This window comes from Ranitomeya variabilis, chromosome 2 (genome assembly GCF_051348905.1).
Source record: "Ranitomeya variabilis isolate aRanVar5 chromosome 2, aRanVar5.hap1, whole genome shotgun sequence".
NCBI lineage: Eukaryota > Metazoa > Chordata > Amphibia > Anura > Dendrobatidae > Ranitomeya > Ranitomeya variabilis.
In genome coordinates this window covers 872,434,157-872,457,456 of record NC_135233.1, presented here as the reverse complement: position 1 = coordinate 872,457,456, position 23,300 = coordinate 872,434,157, and the positions used below count along the sequence as shown (strand labels likewise).

At 42.1% G+C, this 23,300-nt stretch overlaps 1 protein-coding gene across 1 annotated transcript in view; it reads left to right on the top strand.

The window, feature by feature from the left end:
- The window catches only part of LOC143808064 (putative cation-transporting ATPase 13A4), a 536,127-nt gene that overhangs the window by 489,598 nt on the left and 23,229 nt on the right, over window positions 1–23,300 (top strand). Inside the window, exon 28 of the mRNA XM_077290323.1 lies at window positions 17,991–18,079. Within this exon, the coding sequence (XP_077146438.1) occupies window positions 17,991–18,079 (89 nt within the window). The remainder of the gene's footprint in view (window positions 1–17,990; window positions 18,080–23,300) is intronic.

The following is a 23,300-nucleotide window of genomic DNA, read 5'->3' as shown; positions in this document are numbered from 1 at the left end:
GGTTTTTTCATCTCGGTTTCTCCATTTCAGATGTCTCCGAAGAAAGTTTTCTTTAATTTCAAATACTGAAATGTGGTATATGCCCTCATATGCAATTGTCCAAAGATTTAGGTTGGACAAACAACCCAAGAATTCTGCAGAAGACTTCAGCAGCATCTCTCTAACATCTCCACTACTAAAAAAGACCATGAAAAAGGAAAAAACCTAACATCTACAGCCTTGCAATTTTTGGAGGTACAAAAGAGTCGCCCAACAGGATTGAAGGTAGTGCGCTTGTAAGAAATTCCAACTAACATGAGAGGGGGCAACATTACAAACAAATTTCTCAGATTTGAATCCAAATGGATTGACAATCTACGCAGCCTTGCACCTCACGGACTTAACAAAGAACTCCTATTTACGTGCTTTTATAAAAAAGTATAATCAAGTTTAAAATAACATCTTCTTGGCAATTGTTCTCTTACCCATTTGCTTTTCTTTTAGTCATCTGCTCTCTCCTTGTGGCATTCAGGATCGGACACATTGAAATATGGACTCAACCAACTGTAAGGACAGCAAACCGAGGACTCTCCATGATTGAAAAGTGAAACCATTGGGGTTGGACTCCATGTACACATGAAAATCTGGACCTCCTTTATTCTTGTATATCTACATCTCAATTGGTCAATACAAACTCCTTGACCATGATCTCATTTATCACATTTCAGCCACCTTCTGATCACCTTCATACTTTTCCCTGTATGATCTTATGAGTAATAAGCTCATTTCAAGTATGGTACAGTATATTACCTTTTTTTTTTTTTTAATTCTTTATTTAAGTTTTCACATTACAAAGACAAACATCAGAACATAAATGCTCACAGGTAGATCTCAAGTATATATTGATTCAGGAGAGACTGAGATGCACTAGAGGATACAGGAAATCAATGCAAGTATAACTGAAAAAAGACAAGTGAGCATAAAACATGAACAAACTGGTTCAGGCCTAAAGAAAGTAGCCTAAAAACGAAATAATAAGCTTGTAAAATGAATAAGGCCACAGGGTGTAACGGTAGGAAATAACTTTAAGCAATTTATTAGTTTCTGGGAGTGAGGAAGGACAAAATGGCTCATTTAGAAGATAGGTGGAAACGAAGTGGCAAGGCAGCCAAGATGGTGGGCACGTTCACGGCTTCGCATCGTAAAACCTTGGAAGGAGGAAAGGGGGAAAAACAAAAGTCGTACATAGCATAGAGTATCGTAGGTAGAGATGGAGTTCAGGTGGAGGGGCGGCTAAGACCATCAGAATGAAATGAATATTTAATCCAGAGAAGCCAAGAGTTTTGGAATTTCTTGTGGGAGCGAGTTTCCCAACTAGAAAGTTCCTCCAAGCAAAATAGATCCTGAACCTTTGAAGTCCATTCTTTCAGCATTGGGGGAGTTACTTGCCTCCAATGTGTAGAAATCAAATGTTTGGCAGCAGCAACTAGGATGGGAAGCAGCCCATGCTTCCCTGGTTTAAAAGTTGTGGAAGGGAGAGAGTATTACATCCTGGAGAGTCAGATCGCGTGACATTAGGCCCATACTTTGTAAAGATTTATTTATGCCGGACCAGAAATGTGATAGTCCCGGGCATAGCCAAAAGATATGTAGAAGAGTCCCTATAGATTGGGAACATCTCCAGCACAGCAGAGAGTCCATTAGCCCTACGTGAAAAAGTCGCTCTGGGGTTCTGTACCACCTAGAAAGAATTTTAAACGCGTTCTCTTGAAGTAAAATACATCTAGAGAAACCGTGGGAGTTAGCCAGTACTTGTTGAGTTTCCCAGGGGGAAAGTGTGATTTTTAGTTCTGTCTCCCAGGAAGAGAGATAAAGAGGTTTAAATAGGTTTGGAGTCTTAAAGAGGTTTGCATATAGTTTAGAAACTAATCTGGTAATTGGCGATTGCAACCTAACCAGGAATTCAAGCCATAACCAGTCAGGGGGTTGACTCTCGATTGACTTGAGTTTCGACATGATATGGCGATTATGGTATTTTTGAAGCAGGTTGGAGGGTTGTTTTGATGCGTTTGATGGCCAATTGTCAGTGCATGGAACCTTGTTAGACAGAAATTGGGAAATTGTAACAGTAGGCAGGGAGTCCCAAAGTCCAAAGACATCTTTATAGCTGGGGTCCATTAGCCAGGGAGCAACTTTGAGCGGGATATTTTCAAGAAAAAGGCAAAACGGAGGACAGTTTGGGATAAGGGTACGTCTAATGGATAAGGCGTTGAGAATTATGTCATCCATTTTTGTTTCGGGGGAGTGGTAGATGTCCAGAGATAAAGATCTGCCTCCTTCCCCAACAGGGACAGTTCGAGTTGCGTGTTTAAGTTATCTGGGTTAGGTTTAACTAGGTTTATCCATCTAGCAAGATGGATTGCTTTATGATAGATGCGAAAATCTGGCAAGCCGAGGCTGCCCTCGCCTCTGGGTAGAGAGAATTTTTAGAGGGAGTCTAGCTTTTTTATACTTCCACACAAATTGAGAGACCAATTGGTTGATCGAGAGGAAGAAAGAGTTAGGGAGACTTATAGGTACCATATTCATGGTGTAGAAAATTTTTGGGAAAATATAAGATTTTATGACATTTATCCTACCTATCCAGGATAAATATGGTAGGTCGTACTTTTTTAAGTCTAGTTGTAAGTTATCTAGAAGGGGAATATAATTATATTTATAAAGGGAGTAAGGGTCAGACGTTAAATAAATTCCAAGGTATTTTAATTTTTCTGCAGGCCAGTTAAAAGGGGTGTCCTTTTTTAATATTGAGATATCTGACGTATTAGCCGAGATATTTAATGCTTCTGACTTATTCATATTTATTTTGAAATTAGAAAGCTCTCCAAATTCTGCAAATAATGACATAAGTTTGGGAAAAGATAATCTTGGATTAGTGGTTAAAAGTAGGAGATCATCAGCGAAGGCAGCCACCTTGACCTCTGACCCGCCCACTTTAAGGCCTTTAATGTTCATGTCTTGTCTTATCCTTTCCATCAAAGTCTCCATTACCATGACAAAGAGAGTGGGGGAAAGAGGACAGCCTTGTCTGGTGCCATTTCGTATTTTAAAGGGCTCCGAGAAGATCCCGTTCACCCCGACTCTAGCAGAAGGGTCCACATAGAGGGACATAATGGCTTCTATGAAAGGGGGTGGGAAGGCACATTTTTGTAATGTACAGACCATGTATTGCCAGCTAATCCTGTCAAATACTTTTTCAGTGTCCGTTGACAGGATGGCTAGTGGCGGTCTGGTAGTCTTCACGTAGGAAATAGCGTGTAAGACTTTTACAGAGTTATCTTTGCCCTCATGGCCTTTCACAAACCCCACCTGATCGGGGCGAATAATCTGATCTAGTACTTTATTGATTCTTGAGGCCAGTATCTTAGCCCACAGTTTAAGATCGGTGTTACGTAACGAAATGGGGCGGTAATTACTGCAAAGGCTGTCATCCTTCCCCTCCTTTGGTATAATGGCAATGTAGGCTTCCAGCGCCTGACGGGGTGGGGTCTTCCCTTCAAAGAAGGAGTTGAAGAGATTTACTAGATGGGGGAGAAGGACGTCAGAGAATTTTTTATAGTATCCCACAGGGAACCCATCAGGGCCAGGAGATTTACCATTGGGAGTAACTTTTAAAATATCTTCCACCTCTTTTAGTGTGACTTCGGCAAGAAGTGTATTACAATCCTTACGGGAAATTGTCGGAAGGGAGAGAGGGGCCAAGAAGTTTTGAATTTTGGTTATAGGCGTTGAGCATTCTTTCATGTCATCAGAGGGAGGCAGGTTATAAAGAGATTCATAATATTGGCGAAAGGTCTCTGCAATTTCCCTAGAGTCCACAACTCTCCTGTTTGTCTTAGTGAAAATATGTTTAATGAATTTCTTTTCTTTTTGCTGTTTAAGCAACTGGGTTGTAAGTTTGCTACTTCTGTTACCATGCATGTAGAAGCGATGTCTGCAATACATGAACAGTTTTGCTGATTTCATGTTTAACAAATCTTTGAGTTTGTTGCGAAGGGAAATAAGTTCTTGGAGAGACTCATTCGATCTAGTGGTTTTGTGGGTACGCTCTGAAATGTTAATTTGATGGAGAAGAGACTGAATCTCTTTATCTCTCTGCTTTTTAATATACGAACTTAAAGAAATAAGTTCCCATCTGAGGACAGCCTTATGTGTTTCCCAGATGATGGGAGAAATTTGCCCAGTATTAATATTTTCATCAAAGAATCTAGATGGTGGTTTTTAGACTGCTCACATGTTTAGGGTTGTCAAGCAATGATTCGTTTAATCGCCAAGTCATGGTAGCTCTGGGTAAGGTGGAGATTATTATCTCTAGAATGATAGGTGCATGGTCCGAGATTGTAATTTCCCCAATTCGGGATGATTTGATTAAATGTAAAGTGTGGGATTGCACAAGTAAATAATCTATATGGTGATATGAGTTATGTGGAGGCGAGAAGAAGGTGTAGTCTTTTGTGGTGGGAAAAGAGTTACGCCAGGGGTCCACTAACTGTAGAGATCTTAGTTTGTGTAAAAATTTTTGTCTCGCTTTCTGTGATATGGGGGAGGAGCCACTGGAAGCGTCTATACTGGGCTGTAGCGTTAAATTTAGGTCTCCTCCCACGATCAATAACCCTTCCTGGAAAAGATGGAGAGTATCTAAAGTTTTAATGAGCCATTGAGTTTGGTTGGAATTGGGGGCGTATAAGTTAGCTAGGGTAATTTTCGTGTTAGCTAATAATCCTTTTACAAAGATATATCTGCCCTCTGAATCTGCCAAACTATCCCCGATTGTAAAGGGAAGACCCTTTTTAAGCACTATGCTTACTCCTTTAGAAGCAGAGGAGGAGCAACTATTATACCAAGTGGGGAAAGAGGAGAATGACGCATTCGGAGCTCTACCCATTTTAAAGTGTGTTTCTTGTAGAAACACTATTTGTGCAGATTGTTTTTTTTTTAGCAATGAGAGGATTTGATTGCAATTTGCGGGGGAATTAAGGCCCTTCACATTAAAGGATGCCACCGTGACCGAGCCCACATCAGCCCTACCTTCAGCCATCAGTCCTGTCCTCAAGATCCTCCATCACACCATAGAGCCTGAAAAAACAATATAACAAGGTAAATAACCAACTTTGTACAGTATAAGACTCGCTCACCGCAGGGGGGGGTGGAAGATCCCAAACATGAGCGAGAATTGTTCAAGTGGTGATCTCTAGGATAAAGATATCTAAAAAAAAACAGACAGAAAAAGGGGTAACGTTCCCTAATAACCAGAAAAGCAAAAAAGAAGAGCAAAAAACCATATCAGGTGGTAAAAGGAGACCTCTCGACCAAAAATGTCGATCTCCATTCCACGCAAAAAAGCGACCTGAGGAAGAGTGGTATTAACTTCAAAAATAAACTCCACCTATTCAAGGTAGTTTATTAAGTATGACCCGCCTCATTGCTTGAAAGAGTTCAAGTGGGATGGTTTTTTGAGACGGTCTTCTTTGATTTGGGGGAAGCATGCTTCTTCTTCACAGTCCACTCCTGTGGTTTCGACAACTGAGGGAGGTTCCAACCTGAGTCGACTGGCATCCAGGAGGGGATGTCTATTGGAGTAATATCGAGAGCTTTCCTGGAATCTTCCAGGTCTGCAGGGGAGTGTATTGTGATCTGGCGATTCCCTAATGTAATAGCAAGGCCAAGCGGGAAGAGCCATTTGTATAGTAAGCCTTTTGCTCTCAGTTCTGTCAGAAGAGGTTTGAGAATTCGTCTCTTTGCGAGAGTGGATGGGGCTAGATCTTGGAAAATTTGAAGCTGGGAGCCATCATATGAGAGACTGTCTTTCTCCATAGCGTTGGCTAAAATGGCCGCAGTGTCTACAAAACTCAGAAGGCCACATATGACATCTCTTGGAGGGTCGTTATGTTTAGGTCAGGGCTTGAGAGCACGATGGACTCTTTCGATGACAATTATGTCGGCCCTCTCTTTGCCAAGAATGTTAGAAACAATTTCTCTGGAGACCTTGTCCAGGGATTCGCGAGCAAAATATTCGGGAATACCTCTTAATCTGACATTCTTCCTCCTACTGCGGTTTTCCTGTTCCTCCGCTGCCAACAGGGCTGTGTTTAGTTGGTGTTGTTGTTGAAGGAGTTGGTCTTGTAAACAAATTATTGCTTCGGTCGCTTCCACATTGGCCGCTTCCAAGGTCTCCACTCTCTGGCCCATTTGTTGTACGTCTGCTCGCAAGCCAGCTATTTCCTCTAAGAGTGGTTGCATGCTTTGAGCCATCAGCTTCTTCATGAAGGCTCTGGATATTGGCACAGAGTCGTCCGCATTAGATTCGCAGTCTGAATCGTCCCCGCTAGAGTCTGTGTCACCCAAGTTGTCAGAGGAGAGAGTTCTCTTAGGTGGTTTTTTTGAAGGAGTCTGGATAGCATCAGGTTTCTTTTTGAGATATTTATCAAGGTCTCCATGTGTGTGGCGGCTCTGGCTTCCCGTTAGAGCTTTAATCGAACTTTTTTCACGCTCTTTATTTGATTTGCCCATGATAAAGCTTCTGAAAGCGTGATGTGCAATGATCACCACTTGAGCATTCAGATAAAAATCAGTTATCCATTTGTTTGTGTAGGGCTAATTCTTTGAGCTTTTTAGGGGGTATTACCCCAGTGTTAAGCTGTGGCAAAAATTCCGACTGTTTTTGGTTGTGGCGGCAGTCTATAAAAACTAAATATAATTGTGAAAAAGAAAAAGAAAAACCAATAAAAATAAACTGAAAAGGATTGGGGTCTAGAAGGGAGAGTAAGTAGCACTTCTGTTATGCTGCCTTTAGATGGCAGTGTAGTACCATGAAATGATTTTCCTTGCAGCAGGTTGGAGCTATGGAAATATTGTCTTAAAGATGTTAGCTTCAGTTCTAGACAGTCAAAATTCAGCAAAATGTGTGGTTTATAACTGGAGGTATAGCCTAGACACCACAGGTAGACCCATAACACACAAAAGGAAGATGGAGTACCTTTTTCTGTTAGGTATGGGGCAGCAGGAGGTACAAGCCAGGTCCAGAAGTAAATGCTTAGTTACTGAGGGTAATAAAAATTGAGTAACCCCAGCAAGGAGTCCCACAGCCCACAAAGAAAAAATAGATAGTGTGCTTATTGTTGTTATTGGGTATGAGGCAGCAGGAGGCACACACTCAGTCCAGGAAACCAAAAAGAGTCAGTGGAGGATAAACAAGCTCCCCTCTTTTGTAGATCGCAGTACCTGCGGTCCCAGCTGCGGGAATCCAAAATGGCAGCGGCGGTGAATGGCGGGGAAGGAGGAGGGACTCCTAAGTCTCTACAAAAGCACCGACGACCGGGACTCAGCGCGGGTCTCAAGAGGTGACGTGCACCGCAGCAAACAAGCAGCTGGGTCTGCTCCCCAGCCGTCCGAGAGCCACCAGGACCGCCGGACTCACCAGCACAGGGAGGCAGAGGTGGGTGATGGGGGAGACCACAGGAGATGGCGGCAGGCATATCCGTGCGTGTCCGTGAGGTTCGGGTCTTGGTTCCTGTGCAGTGGGCTCAGGCACCGACGCAACTGAAGCTGGGATGGAGGGAGCAGGGACAGTGCCCTAAATCAGTACCTCCGTGTGGCAGCTCCTCTTGCAGCTCGGCGGGTCCCAAGATGGCGCCTCCTCTCTCCGCCCTCCTCTCTCTCCGGCCAGGGCTCGGGGAAGAAATAGCTCTTCTGAGTGCCGCAGTTCGCTCCGGATAGACCCCGGGGTCCTGACGATGTATGGGGTATTCGCCTCTGCAGGCTGCTTCAATGCAGTCTCCCCACTAGGACCGGCACCCAGCCGGCGGGAAAAGCGATCCTGTGACAGGCACCAGCTCTGCCTGCAGGCCTCAAGGTCTTGTTGTACTTTAAGCACAAATTTGTGTTTTCAGAGATTATAAAATACCTTCTGGGTGAAGGGATTGTAGTTTGATAGTTTTCAAACTTGTGGATGGGTTATCAAAACCGTTGATTTAATTAGATAGTTGCAGCCAGCAGAGGAGCTCAAGGGAAGCACGTCTAGCTCCTTCAGCTGCTGGCCACGCCACCCACAGTATATTACCTTTGCGCTTTCACCTTTGTATGTTGCTCATAACACAAATTTGTGACATTTGGCATATTTTTCATTTTTTCTGCATTTGCATTGCCTTTTTGGTTTTTCTTCATGCAGCCGCTGCAGGGCGCCTCGGGGGGCTTCCTTAATGATTGTCTCCATGGTGTGGCTATATGTCATCTCCACAGCAGCATCTGGTCACTAGCCTCATGCGTCCTTAGTTACTGACTCCAGGATGTGGAGATTCGTCACTTCCGGAGCAGTGAGGAGTCATCAGCCTTGTATGTGAGAGGATTTTTTTTGTTTATCTGCTCACATGCTTACAACTTAAGCGCGTCCGTAGATACTATTACCGGGATTCCCCACCTTGGCATCCACGCATGCGCATCTCCTGGGGTCCTTGGTTACTGATACATGCCCCTTCTGGTCAGATCATACGGTCTCCGAGTGCACAGCTGACTCCCAACTGACTCCTTAAGAAAGGTACTTATAACCCATGCTACAGCACTGCAGTTATGGCCCCTGATGAAGCCAGTTCACTGGCGACACGCATTGGGATAATTTGGGCCCCGATCTCCCCCCCACTCTTTATACCTCCAGTTCAGCCTCCACCGCCTATGGGAGTTTCTTTTTTTTTCCATGCAAGTAGTAGACACTGTTACCCATACAGAAATCAAAGAACATATGTACCGAAAAAACTACATGATGGTAATTTTATCATAAAATGTAAACTTTATTTCAATACAACATGAGAGCAACATAAGTAATAGGATGGGGATAAGGTGAAAGACTAAACTAGAAAATGACTGCATGCGAGCACACTATTATGTATATCATGGGGGGTATGTAGCAAAATGGCAATACACAAAGTCAAATGTCGCAAAAACTGGCGCTACATATGAAGGCTAGTAAAAAACAGAGGGAGGTGAGAAGGGGGGAGACAAAAGGTATATCCCCGAAACTCAATGACCAGATGACCCTTAAGGTGCACCCAGTCCTACCCCTCATACAGATAATCCATATTGCACATATATCCGTAAAGTGCTTCAGTGATTATAAGTGTGCCAGAGAAAGCATGCCATGAGTTGAGGCTTAAGGCTTACCCATGTTTGTGCAGGTCTGCGGTCAGATTCCAGTAAGAAGCCCCTTTCTTACTTCTTTACTTCTTTACTTCTTACTGGAATCTGACCGCAGACCTGCACAAACATGGGTAAGCCTTAAGCCTCAACTCATGGCATGCTTTCTCTGGCACACTTATAATCACTGAAGCACTTTACGGATATATGTGCAATATGGATTATCTGTATGAGGGGTAGGACTGGGTGCACCTTAAGGGTCATCTGGTCATTGAGTTTCGGGGATATACCTTTTGTCTCCCCCCTTCTCACCTCCCTCTGTTTTTTACTAGCCTTCATATGTAGCGCCAGTTTTTGCGACATTTGACTTTGTGTATTGCCATTTTTGCTACATACCCCCCATGATATACATAATAGTGTGCTCGCATGCAGTCATTTTCTAGTTTAGTCTTTCACCTTATCCCCATCCTATTACTTATGTTGCTCTCATGTTGTATTGAAATAAAGTTTACATTTTATGATAAAATTACCATCATGTAGTTTTTTCGGTACATATGTTCTTTGATTTTTGTTCACAAGTATATACTTGGGAGTTCTTTGTACTCCTAGTGGTTCTCCCCTGATAGGGTGCTATGGGCACTCTAGACAGAAGGGAGTTTGGTATTCCTTATTACATCCACAAGTTCGGTTTTTGTTATAAACTGTTACCCATACAGGTAGCAGTGTGCTCCAAGATTCTGCTATTTCATGTGCTATTATTTTAATTACTTGTGGGTATATCCCTTTATCTGTAGCATTATTTTTGGTCAGCCATATTTGGCTAGACAGAAGCCTGCCCTTATCTCCTTTTAGATGGCAGCAATTTCTCAGAACACTAGCATTTTGATTGGTCCAAACTTCTTTTCCTCTGTGTTAACCATTATTATATGTGATCACTAAATGTATATGCTGTCTGCGACTGTATAAATCATTGTACTAGGTTTATGTGATTTCTTATTTATGCAGTGAATTTGGTGTGATTTTGGCAGGGGGTTAGGGTGCAGCCCTATTGTGGGCTTATAAAACCAAAAAGCCACTTGGAGTAAATAGTCCAAGAGCGAGAAGTAGTAAAAAGATATACAACTTTATGAAATTAGCAACAAAAGGCACAAAAAATAAATAAACAAAATTATATCATGACAAAACCATTTTTACAGAGAGGGATCAAATAACAAACAATATGGGTCTTACAAAAAATATATATACGGAGGTGGGTACAGCATACATTACACCGTTATATATAAAATGCTAGTGCTATAGTAAATATGTGCACCAACAAACTGGCATGCTTAGGTAGCAATATATAGTTTAAAAGCCCACCAAAGAAGCCATCGCGAAACGAGCATTGGGGGCTACATGTGGCGTGTCTTAAGGAGGGACTAATGGGTAAGAGCACCTTTGCATCCATGAGATAGACAGCAGTGTGGCACTACATTGGCATATGGCATATACACACTTAATCTTTTGAACTATATATTGCTACCTAAGCATGCCAGTTTGTTGGTGCACATGTTTACTATAGCACTAGCATTTTATATATAATGGTGTAATGTATGCTGTACCCACCTCCGTATATACATTTTTTGTAAGACCCACATTGTTTGTTATTTGATCCCTCTCTGTAAAAATGGTTTTGTCATGAATCATGATATAATTTTGTTCATTTTTTTTTTGTGCCTTTTTTGTTAATTTAATAAACTTGTATAACTTTTTAGCACTTCCCTCTCTTGGACTATTTACTCCAAGTGGCTTTCTGGTTTTGTAAATTAAATAGGAGTGTCCACATGGGTACCACCGAAGTCCGAGAAACTCAGGCAAGGGACTCTATCTAGAATGTTACAAGTGATGCATGTTGTTCTGATTTCTCTGTTTCCTATTGTGGACTTATACTGGTTTGTTTGTTTTTATTGTCTTTTAGCTTTTGTCAGTGTTGTATTTGGAATAAAGATATTTTTTAACTTACTTCTAGTGATCCCTGTATTATACATGTCTCCTTTCACTTTTTCTGCAAAAGTGAGAATGGCGACAAAATTAAACAATGAAAATACAGTATATCATCCCCTTGGAAATGATAGATGCCATGTAAGGAAGAACTTTTCTGTTCATTGTATGATTAGTTTAATGACAAATTTCTCTATTCCTTTAACACTTTCATGCTAAATATAGATGATTTTATATCAATATAGGGCAGGGCTTTGTTCTCTCATTTTAAGATTAATGATAGTTTACTTCAAAAGGATCCTTCTTCATGGGAAATGACTCATTTTCTGAACCCAAAAATAGAGTATTATCCCTTAAAGCAGTGAATGATACAGTTGAAAGGGCTATAAAGTTGATGCAATATTTCCATGGTTTAATTACTACTACAGAAGAGGTTTAAAAGCAATTTTTAATTATGTTGTGCTCAAGAACACAGAAACTTGTACCCTGACTGCGAGATAGAAACTTTTAAAATAAAATACCCCAATTATTATGAGCGTATTAAGATATTATCTTTTTAAAGTAGTTAATACTTTATTTAATGTAAAATAATACATAATGGACCATTTCAATTCATTTGTTTCCCTTACTACATGAAATGTAAAATCATAGCTTAGTGACTTAACACTAATTTTTATATAGTAACTTTGACTGCAAGTTGGCAAGGGCTAATGTTTTACTACTGGTACAACCTCTGTTTGCTGTCAGCTGCTGTTTACCATCCTGCAACATTCCTTTTAATATGCCTGCTGAATCTTTGCTAAATTCATTCGTTGCATTGTACTCACTGCTGTGTATCCATGCTGGGGTCACAGGAGATGTTATCTGGTGCAAGGTATTATAGCACATATATGTAGCCAGGTCCAGTGCCTTTGATCATCTAACCTCCCCTGGTGTGTTGGACAGCTGCTAACTTATCCAAAACCAGCTGCCACAATCCCTTTCACCTGATCCTTTACTCAGTCCTATAAATCTAGTAGCATCCTAAGGGGTGGGGCCTGGCATGCGCCCCCTGCAGCAAAGCATCACAGCAGCTAAGCATCGAGAAGCTGCAGTTCTTTCAATAGCTGTTAGTCACGGCAGGAGTCAGGACCCCACTCTATGTATCTGTCTCTTTTGGGCATGTCTGCCGAGTAAGCACTTCTTATTACTTGGACCTAGCTTTTCTTTTAACCCATCTTTCACCATGTTTACATATGCCCTTACAGTGTTTGATCCTTTAATCCTCACTCTCCTTTGCTATCGCCAAACCCCAGAACCCTCTAACCAAATAATCATCTCCCCTTTCCTCTTACCTACCCACCTGAACTCCTCTGCAGACCTGCTCCTCAACCTCAGTTCTCTCCTAATAAAACATAAAACAAGCCGGCCACTCTTTCACCCACCTGCTCTACCTCTCTCTGCTTCTCACTGCTGGTGACATATCTCCCAATCCTGGACCCCCACAGCTCATACCTCCCAATACTACCCCCTCCTACCTCTCTCTATCTAATATGATCTATTGCAATCTTTCCAACGTAAAACCCATGCCCCTGAAGCCCACCCCCTGCTCCCTCTCTCTGGAGCACTCTGTAATGCCCGCTCCATCTGCAATAAGCTTCATGTGATTCACGACCTCTTTCTCTCTTGCAATCTTGCCTTCCTCTGCCTCACAGAAACATGGCTGACACCCTCCGACACTGCCTCCCCTGCTGCGCTGTGTTATGTTGGCCTCCACTTCACCAACACACCTCCGGCAACAGACATAATGGAGATGTGGGTCTTCTCCTTTTCACTAACTGCACCTTCAACCCAATCCCACCTCTACCTTCCCTTATCCTCCCCTCTTTTGAAGTCCACTCTGCCGCATCTACTCTCCCTCCAACCTCCAAGTGGCCGTCATATACCGACCTCCAGGCCTGGCCACTGCCTTTATTGACCAATTCTCTACCTGGCTTCTTCACTTTCTTTCCACTGACATTCCCTCTATCATCATGGGTGACTTCAACATCTCCACTGATACCCTTCAGTCAACAGCCTCCAAACTTCTGTCCCTTTACTTTATCTTTTGAACTTACTCAGTGGTCCACCGCAGCCACCCACACAGACGGACATACACTAGACCTGGTCTTCACCTGTCTCTGCTCTCTAACTTCACCACCTCCCCTCTCCCACTATCTGGCCACCTACTCTACTCACTTTCTCATCCCTGTCCTCCTCACCTGTCACCCATGTCCAGCAACATGCGCATCCACACAGATACCTTGCACAGCTAGACAACAACACACTCTCTGACTATATCCTACCACTGGCATATCCATCTCCTCATTCCACGACACAGACAGTGCCACTGCTTTCGACAATGCCATTCTCTCACCAGCTATTGACACGGTCGCCCTGCTCATTCAAGGCAGAGTGCAATGAATCAATAGACAACCCTAGCACAATAACATCACTAACAGCTCCATCAAGCGTCCAGGGTTGCTGAGCGGCATTGGAAGAAAACAAGTTCGCAAAATGATTTCAATGCATTCAAACAGTCAATGTTTGCTTTCAAATCTGCCCACACCTCTGCTAAGCAGGCCTACTTCACAACCCTTGCATCCTCCTTATCCTCCAACCCCAAACAGTTATTCAAAACTTTTAACTACCTCCTCCTCCCACCACTGCCCTCTCCAACCTCCCACATCTCTGCTTAGGACTTTGCACACACTTCAAAAATAAGATCGACCAAACAAGGTAAGTCTTTATTGTTCAACCTCCAAAACCCCTTTGTATACCAGATCAATTCTCAAACCCCATAACCTCCCTGTCCAACATCACTGAAGGGGAGCTTAATTGTCTCCTCTCTAAATCTCACCTCACCACTTGTACACTAGACACCATTCTATCCCACCTCCTCCCCAACCTCACCACCACACTTATGCCATCCCTAACCCATCTCTTCAACCTATCTTTAACTTCTGGTACCTTCCCTTCTGCTTTAAAACATGCCACAATCATGCCTATCCTTAAAAAGCCAACCCTTGACCCAACTGCTATGTTCAGCTAATGCCCAATATTGCTGCTCCCTTTTACTTCCAAACTCCTGGAGCAACACATCCATGCTGAACTTTCCTCTTACCTCTCATCTAACTTGCTCCTTGACAATCTACAATCTGGTTTCGGCCCCCAGCACTCCACTGAGACAGCCTTGACCAAAATTACTAACAACCTACTTACAGCCAAAGCTAATGGATAATAGTCTATACTCCTCCTTCTAGACCTGTCATCTGCTTTTGACACAGTTGACCAATTCCTCCTACTACAGATCCTCCCCTCCTTTGGCATCAAAGACCTTGCCCTATCCTGGATTTTTTCATACCTTTCCAACTGCACATTCAGCGTCTCCCACTCCCACTCTACCTCCTCATCCCACTCTCTCTCTGTTGGAGTCCCCCAAGGCTCTGTTCTAGGACTCCTACTCTTCTCAATCTATAAACTTGGCCTGGGACAACTCATGAAGTCCCATGAATTCCAGAACCACCTGTATGCTGATGACACTCAGATCTACCTCTCTGGCTCAGACATCACCTCTCTGCTGTCCAGAATCCCAGTGTGTCTATCAGCCATATCCTCCTTCTTCTCCTCTTGCTTCCTCAAACTCAATGTAGACAAATCTGAACTCATCATCTTTCCTCCATCTCACAGATCTTCCTTACGTGATCTATCTATCACCATTAATGACATCACGCTTTCCCCCGTACAGAAGTCCGCTGCCTCAGAGAAACCCTGGACTTTGCCCTGTCCTTTAAACCACACATCCAAGCTCTTTCCACCTCCTGTCACCTCCAACACAAAAATATCTCCAGAAGCTGTGCTTTCCTCAACCCTCAATCTACTAAAGTCTCCTGCCTCGACTACTGCAACATCCTTATCTGTGGCCTCCCTGCTAACACTCTTCCACCTTTCCAGTCCATCCTTAACTCTGCTGCCCAACTAATTCATCTCCCTCCTCGCTACTCCACCACTTCTCCACTCTGCAAATCTCTTCACTGGCTCCCATTCCCTCAGCATATCCAGTTCAAATTACTAATCATGACCTACAAAGCCATCCACAACCTGTCTCCTCCTTATATCTCTGCCCTTATCTCCCACTCTTACTTCATGTAATCTCGGTCCTCCCAAGACCTCCTTCTCTCCTCCACACTTATTCACTCCTCAGCTAATCACCTCCAAGACTTCTCCCAAATATCCCCCATCCTCTGGAATTCTGTGCCCCAACACGTCCAACTATCAACCACATTTGGATCCTTCAGATGGAACCTGAAAACCCACCTCTTCAAGAAAGCCTACAGCCTGCAGTGACCCCGCTATCCCCTCACCACCACCGAAGCTACCCCCTCACCAACACCGGAGCTGCTCCAATATCCAACCCATTGTCTCTTTCCCCACCATCCTGTAGAATGTAAGCCCGCAAGGGCAGGGTCCTCGCCCCTCTGTAATTTGTATGCAACCCTTTCTCATGTACAGCACCATGGAATCAATGGTGCTATATAAATAAATAATAATAATACTGGGTTACTGTTTCATAAATTAGTGTTTAGGACTAAATGGAAAATATTTAGAGAGTATGAGTATGGGATTTTTTAATAGTACATTTTTACTTCATATAAGGCAACCCTAGTCTCTAATCTATCTATCTATCTATCTATCTATCTATCTATCTATCTATCTATCTATCTATCTATCTATCTATCTATCTATCTATCCATTTTATCTATCTGTCTAGCTATCTATCTAAGTCTGCATGGATGGAAAATGCTGCCCTCTTACAGTCAGATAAGTGAACCACTTAAAGGAGATGTCAACATTTCAGATTAGTATTTTGCTTCAGATGGCAAACTTTTCTGACTTTAAGGGGATTCCAAAAATATTGGCAATTTAATTTTTTCACTTATTGCCAAGATTTTGTAATGCAGTTTTTGGCAATACATTTCAAAATTTGTGTTTTTTCTCAGAAACAATGTTACTAATGGCTGATTTCCAAGACAAGACATCACCCTTAGAAGGGGATCACTTGTGCAGTCTTCTCTTGCTTTTTAAAGGATTTAGTAGACTGATTTCAAGATGATGTTATGCACCAAAACAAGTTATCTTTACTTGCTCACCTTAGTAAAGAAATTGTTGCTCTATATTATCCATGTACTGAAGTTCATTTGCAATTCTACAAGAAAAAATGCCAGCTGTATAATCTCTTTCCACAGCGATTCACAGCACACTGTATTTATTGTATCCAGCTTGTATGTATATCCATAAGTGGTTAATTCAGCCGCATCAGCGCTTCCGTAATTACCCAGCAACCTTGACAGTTTGAGACTGAGCACACTAAAAGAAGTTTCTTTGTAAGAGGAAGCAATGGTACCCCTGAAGAGCCCCTGCATGATGTTACATTAGTGAGGAAAGACTGCCATCTGCTGGCAGGTCAAAACCAGGTGGAACCAACTGGTCTGCAAAAAACTGCAGGGGGAGTTAGTTTTTGTGCAAGACCTTGTCAGGTGGCTTGCATGACCAAGTTCCTTGATATAAAAGTCCTGCATGCCAAAACACAGGGGAATTTGGTGCCAAGAAGAGGAGAGGTATAAATGTGCACACAGGAAGATTCTGAAGCCAGAGTGACAGGTTGTAGCAGACGATACCAGAAAAGATCCAGAACCCCAACTATGACAAGACCCAAGGACCTGATCTATGCAAGTCAAGATACCAAACCCTTATGATGCTTGTTGAGATCCAGAGCCCAGTCCTCTCTGCCCCAGGCCAAGGAGATGACCACAGATGGTAAAGCATCAAAGAACGGTGAGGAGACATTAACCAGAGGTGGATGCCTCCAGTTACAGGACAGGAAGTGACATGAGTGAGCAAAGCCGTCACTTCCAGCCATAGTGAATGGTACAGAGGTCAGCCTGGGTTAGGACAACAGAGAGGGTGGGGGGCCGTTTAGTGCACAGCAGGCTCAATGCTCCCTGATAGACTTTGTCAGGAGGACTTGTGGCCTTGGTCCATTATTGCAGAAAGAGCTAAATAATGTGGTAGATCCCAGGAACATTATTCTAATTGTATTGTTGTATTATTGCACTGTTTTATATCACTAACTGTGTCCTAACTGCTAAAAAGTCCCTCTGTATTTGAGAAGATTAAATTGTTCATTGACTGTTCTCGGCTAGAGCTTTCTGTACGTTGCATTCGGTCTCCTGCTTTTACATTTTTATGGTGTGAATCTCTAAAATTGATTAGTACTATCTAAAAAAAACCTTTGGGCTTGATCCTCCAAAACTTTTTCCTCAGTATTCTGATATAAAAAGTTTTAAAAAGTTATAAAATTTTAGCGCAACATAATGTTACAGAAAAATGTTACAGTTTTTGAAGTTTTCACACAATTTTTGCCCAGATCTGACAATATGGGCTGAGCAGAGGCGTGTCGGGGTGTGGCAAACCATGCTCGTCAAATTCATGGTGAGCGGCTGTGTTTACTGCACAACAAATCTTACTGTAGCTGGCATTGGAGTAAGATTTGTGGTGAGTTGCTCATCTCACCTAGTTCATTAAGAGGCGTGCAACTCTTAATGAATTAGGAGCCTCACACTCCACCCTGCTCACTCATCAAGAAAACATGAAAGTCTTGATGAAATGGGTCTTATGTCTTATAATTTATCCCTGTTTACCATCCCCTCTGCATAGGAACATCATGCCCTTATAGACTGTATTAATATTTATCAGTTATTACTTGAAAGACACAGCTTCCATATTTTTTATATACACATGTTGATAGCCCTAATTTTTTTTTTCAGACGTGCTGTCAGTTATGATTATAATCCAAATTGCGGCTTATCTGTTTGTCATTTTTGCTGATATTGACACATTTTACACTGCTATGGAGGTAAGGTATTTTCGATAGTATATATGATCAAAGCTCAATTCTTATTTTATTTTGCAAGTGTCTATTTTCTGTGTGTGATAAGACTCCATGTAATACTTTAATTTTCTTGTATCTATTTCATCAAACATTACAACTCAATATTACTGCTCTTATTAACTACGAAGATAGACAACTACAAATTAATGTCTGAGCATCAATTTTACTTTAAACACGCATAAGAAAATCCAGTATACTGTGCTAGTATTAAAAATTACAACTATTGAATAAAACTAAACAAAGTTTATATATCAATATAACAAAAATCACAACAATCCAAAGTCAATTCATATAACCTTTAAGGTCACTACTTGATTCGCCTCCTGACGAAGGGACGAAACAAGCGTTGGGGCGCTTGGGGAAAACCACACACAAGACCACTCCTCATGTAAGTGCTAATCATAAGTATATTTTGATTTAAACTCATGTGAATACAATTGACATCTTAGACAGGATACTTCATGGGATTATAGAGTTAGGATTGTATGATTGTATATACATATGGGCAGTAGGTCGGGTAGGTGTTGTTATATCTCCCCATTTAAACCAATTAGTGACCTTAATGGTTATATGAATTGACTTTGGATTGTTGTGATTTTTGTTATATTGATATATAAACTTTGTTTAGTTTTATTCAATAAAAGATGTAATTTTTAATACTAGCACAATATACTGGATTGTGTCATGCGTGTTTACTGATTATTGTCAGTTTTTTGTGCTCTGGTTATTTGAAGGGTTTTTGTGATGATGAATCAATTCTACTTTATAAAGATTACCAACTAAGCAACCATCTTGATTTATAAGGTCATTGACTTCATTATTTTTCAATAAAATATGAAAAGAGAAGTTAATACATTGCCTTGCGAATGTATTCAGCTCCCTGGAACTTTTCAACCTTTTCCCACATACCATGCTTCAAACATAAAGATACCAAATATAAATTTTGGGTGAAGAATTAACAAGTGGAACACAATTGTGAAGTTGAACAAAATTTATTGGTTATTTTTAATTTTTGTGGAAATTCAAAAATTTAAAATTGGGGCGTGCAATATTATTCGTCCCCTTTACTTTCAGTGCAGCAAACTCACTCCAGAAGTTCATTGTGGATCTCTGAATGATCCAATGTTGTCCTAAATGCCTAATGATGATAAATATAATCCACCTGTGTGTAATCAAGTCCCTGTATAAATGCACCTGCTCTGTGATAGCCTCAGGGTTCTGTTTGAAGCACAGAGAGCATCATGAAGACCAAGGAACACAACAGGCAGGTCCGTGATACTGTTGTGGAGAAGTTGAAAGCTGGATTTGGATACAAAATGATTTCAAAAACTTTAAACATCCCAAGGAGCACTGTGCAAAGGATCATATTGAAATGGAAGGGGTATCATACCACTGCAAATCTACCAAGACCCGGATGTTCCTCTAAAATTTCATCTCAAACAAGGAGAAGACTGATCAGAGATGCAGTCAAAAGGCCCATGATCACTCTGGATGAACTGCAGAGATCTACAGCTGGGGTGGGACAGTCTGTAGGACTACAATCAGTCGTACACTGAACAAATCTGGCCTTTATGGAAGAGTGGCAATAAGAAAGCCATTTCTCAAAGATATCCATAAAAAGCACTGTTTAAACTTTGCAACAAGCCACCTGGGAGACAAACCAAACATGTGGAAGAAGGTGCTCTGGTCAGATGAAACCAAAATCGAACATTTTGGCAACAATGCCAAACGATATGTTTGGCATAAAGGCAACACAGCTCATCATCCTGAAAACACCATCCCAACTGTCAAACATGGTGAGGGCAGCATCAGGGTTTGGACCTGTTTTTCTTCAGCAGGGACAGGAAAGGTGGTTAAAATTGATGGGAAGGTGGATGGAGTCAAATACAGGACCATTCTTGAAGAAAAGCTGTTGGAGTCTGCAAAAGACCTGAGACTGGGACAGGGATTTGTCTTCCAACAAGAAAATGATCACAAACATAAAGCAAAATCTACAATGGAATGGTTCACAAATAAACGTATCCAGGTGTTAGAATGGTCAAGTCAAAGTCCAGACCTCAATCCAATCAAGAATCTGTGGAAAGAGCTGAAAACTGCTGTTCACAAACGATCTCCATCAAACCTCACTGAGCTCGAGCTGTTTGCCAAGGAAGAATGGGCAAGAATTTTAGTGAAATAATTATAGGGGATAACTCAGGAGACTCTTTGCGTGGAACAAGACAACTACAGGACACAGTTTTATAAGTGGTAAAGTCTATATTATCACACGGTGATTCAAACAGGTGCAGAGAGAAACTCAAGTCCACAACACTTGGTGTAAATATTAAACGCAGCTTAGCAGTCTATAGGAAACTTCAGAGGAAAATGCAATCACGCAGAAAGTCTATGAAGCACAATTATTCTTGAGGATACTTGATACGAATAAATCCTTGTCTTAGTCCAAACACAGATAGATAAGCTTATTTGATCGGCTGATTTAAGCCGATCAAAAGCTTCTTGAGCCTGTGATGACCACTTAAAGGGCTTTTCCTTCTTTGTCAAGGAAGTAATGGGACGGACAATATCAGATAAATTTCGAATGAAGCGTCTGTAGAAATTTGCAAAACCATTAAAATGTTGGATCTCCTTAACGTTCTTGGGTACCGGCCAGTCAAGGATAGCCTGAATCTTACCAGATTCCATGTTCAGCCCCTGGGGAGAGATGATATAACCTAAGAGCTGTATCTCAGAACGATGGAACTCTCATTTCTCCGGCTTGATATACAGATGGTTCTCTTTCAGACATCTTAAAACAGTTTTGACATGTTCTTCATGTTCCTGTAGAGAGTCAAAAAAGAATATCGTCCAAATAGATCACCACAAACTGGTCCAACAAATCTCTGAAAATGTCATTAGCAAGGTGTTGAAACATTGCAGGGGCATTACAAAGCCCGAAGGGCATCATGAGATATTCAAAGTGTCCATACCGGCATCGGAATGCTGTCTTCCACTCATCCCCTGGACGAATACGCACCAAATTATAAGCCCCATGAAGATCCAGCTTAGAAAACACCTTAGCATGGCGGACTCTTTCCAGTAATTCGGGAATCAGAGGCAAAGGGCAACGGTTTTGTACGGTTACCTTATTGAGTTCCCGATAGTCAACACAGGGTCTCAGGGTCCCATCCTTCTTTTTTTACAAAAAATATAGGTGCCCCTGCTGGTGAGGAAGAAGGACGTATGAAGCCTTTGGCCAGATTTTCATCAATATACTCCTTTAAGGCTTGAAGCTCAGGCGCCGCCAAAGGGTATACGTTACCAAAAGGAATAGCTGCCCGAGGAAGCAGCTCAATGGGGCAGTCATAATGCCTGTGTGGAGGAAGCTGATCTGCATTCTTCTTGTCACAGATGTCAGAGAACTCTTTATATGCTGGAGGTAAAGAAAATACCTGTACATGTGGTTCCGTAGCCGTGGACTCAGGGACGGCTTCTGTTAACGCTGAGTTGCTCCTTGTTGGAAAGATAATCTCCTTGGTCTCCCAGTTGATAATTGGGTTCTGAGAACGCAACCAAAGAATGCCTAAAATCACAGGAAAATGAGGAGAAGAAATTAGCAAGAAAGAAAGTTGCTCCTCATGATTAGGCTCCAACAAAATTTCAAGGGGTACGGTTTCCTGATCCACAGGCCCAGAGATTAAAGGTGACCCATCCACTGTTTCCATGGTAATTAGAGAGGCTCTTTGCTGAATTTCAATACCATGTTCCTTGGCAAATGTGATATCCATGAAATTGCCACCTGCACCTGAGTCAATCATAGCTGCACTGGAAATCCACTGTCCTGAACACAGGATCTTAATAGGGAGATAACAGTGAGAGTTCTTCTCCTTCAGCTCCTTGGGGGGTGAAGTCATAGAAAGTGAATGGAATACAGCGTTTAAAGGCAGGCTACATTCAGAGATGTCAGATTCATCATCACAGTTGTCATACTCCCCTACTGCTGCTAGCACCGTGTTAGGCCGTCTAGGACACTTAGGACAATTGATCAATAAGTGGTCAGACTGGCCGCAGTAGAAACATAGACTTTCACGAAGGCGATGCTCCCAGCGCTCATTGATCTCGCGCCTCTGAACGGAACAAATTTGCATGGGCACCTCCTCCACCTCCTGAGAGGTTTTACCTGCAGGCTCTTTGGAAGGAAGGGAAAAGTTAGAAATACGGTTATATGCAGCAAATTTCTCCTGCCTACGCTCAGTAAGGCGAATGTCTATGCGCACAAAATGCTGTATAAATGTCTCTAGCTCTTGTGGTGACTCAGAGCAAGCTAGTTCATCTTTTATAATACTAGACAGACCCCTTTTAAAAATAGGCAATTGTGCATAACTGACCCAATTGGTATCTATTGCTAATCTCCTGAATTCAGTGGCATACTCAATAACAGAACGTTTAGCCTGGCGTAAAGACAACAAAGCAGATTCAGTGGTTGCACGGCGATTAGGGTCATCAAACATTAATGCCATAGCGGCCAAGAAATCATCCAAGTTATTTAACCGTGGGTCACGAGACTCAATCATCGGATTCGCCCAGGCGAGCGCTCGTGAGGTCAGTAGCATTATTACACACAATACTTTGGATCTATCAGTAGGAAAATGGTCAGCATTCACATTAAAATATAGCATACATTGATTCACAAAGCCACGAAATTTGTCGCGATCACCAATAAATCTGAATGGGGCAACTTAGGTGGGCTAGCTGGTGGCGGTTGCCCAGAGGGTAAAGTCACTTGTGCAGCTATTTGCGTGCTTATGTCCTGAAAAGCCTGTCCATACTGGGACTCTATGCCAGCAAGTTTGTTTTCCTGGGCAGCCATGCGGATGCTTAAGTCCTGCAAAGTTTGTCCAAACACTTGTTGATTGTGTTCAAAGCTTCCAAACTTCTTTTGCAGACCTTCCACATCTTTCTGCAGTGATCTAATTATGGAAAACACCTGCTCTAATCTGCTCTCTGCAGTCATTGTTCCAGCAGTCTCCTTTTTTTTATGGCTAGAGTATCCTGTAATAATTATAGGGGATAACTCAGGAGACTCTTTGCGTGGAACAAGACAACTACAGGACACAGTTTTATAAGTGGTAAAGTCTATATTATCACACGGTGATTCAAACAGGTGCAGAGAGAAACTCAAGTCCAGAACACTTGGTGTAAATATTAA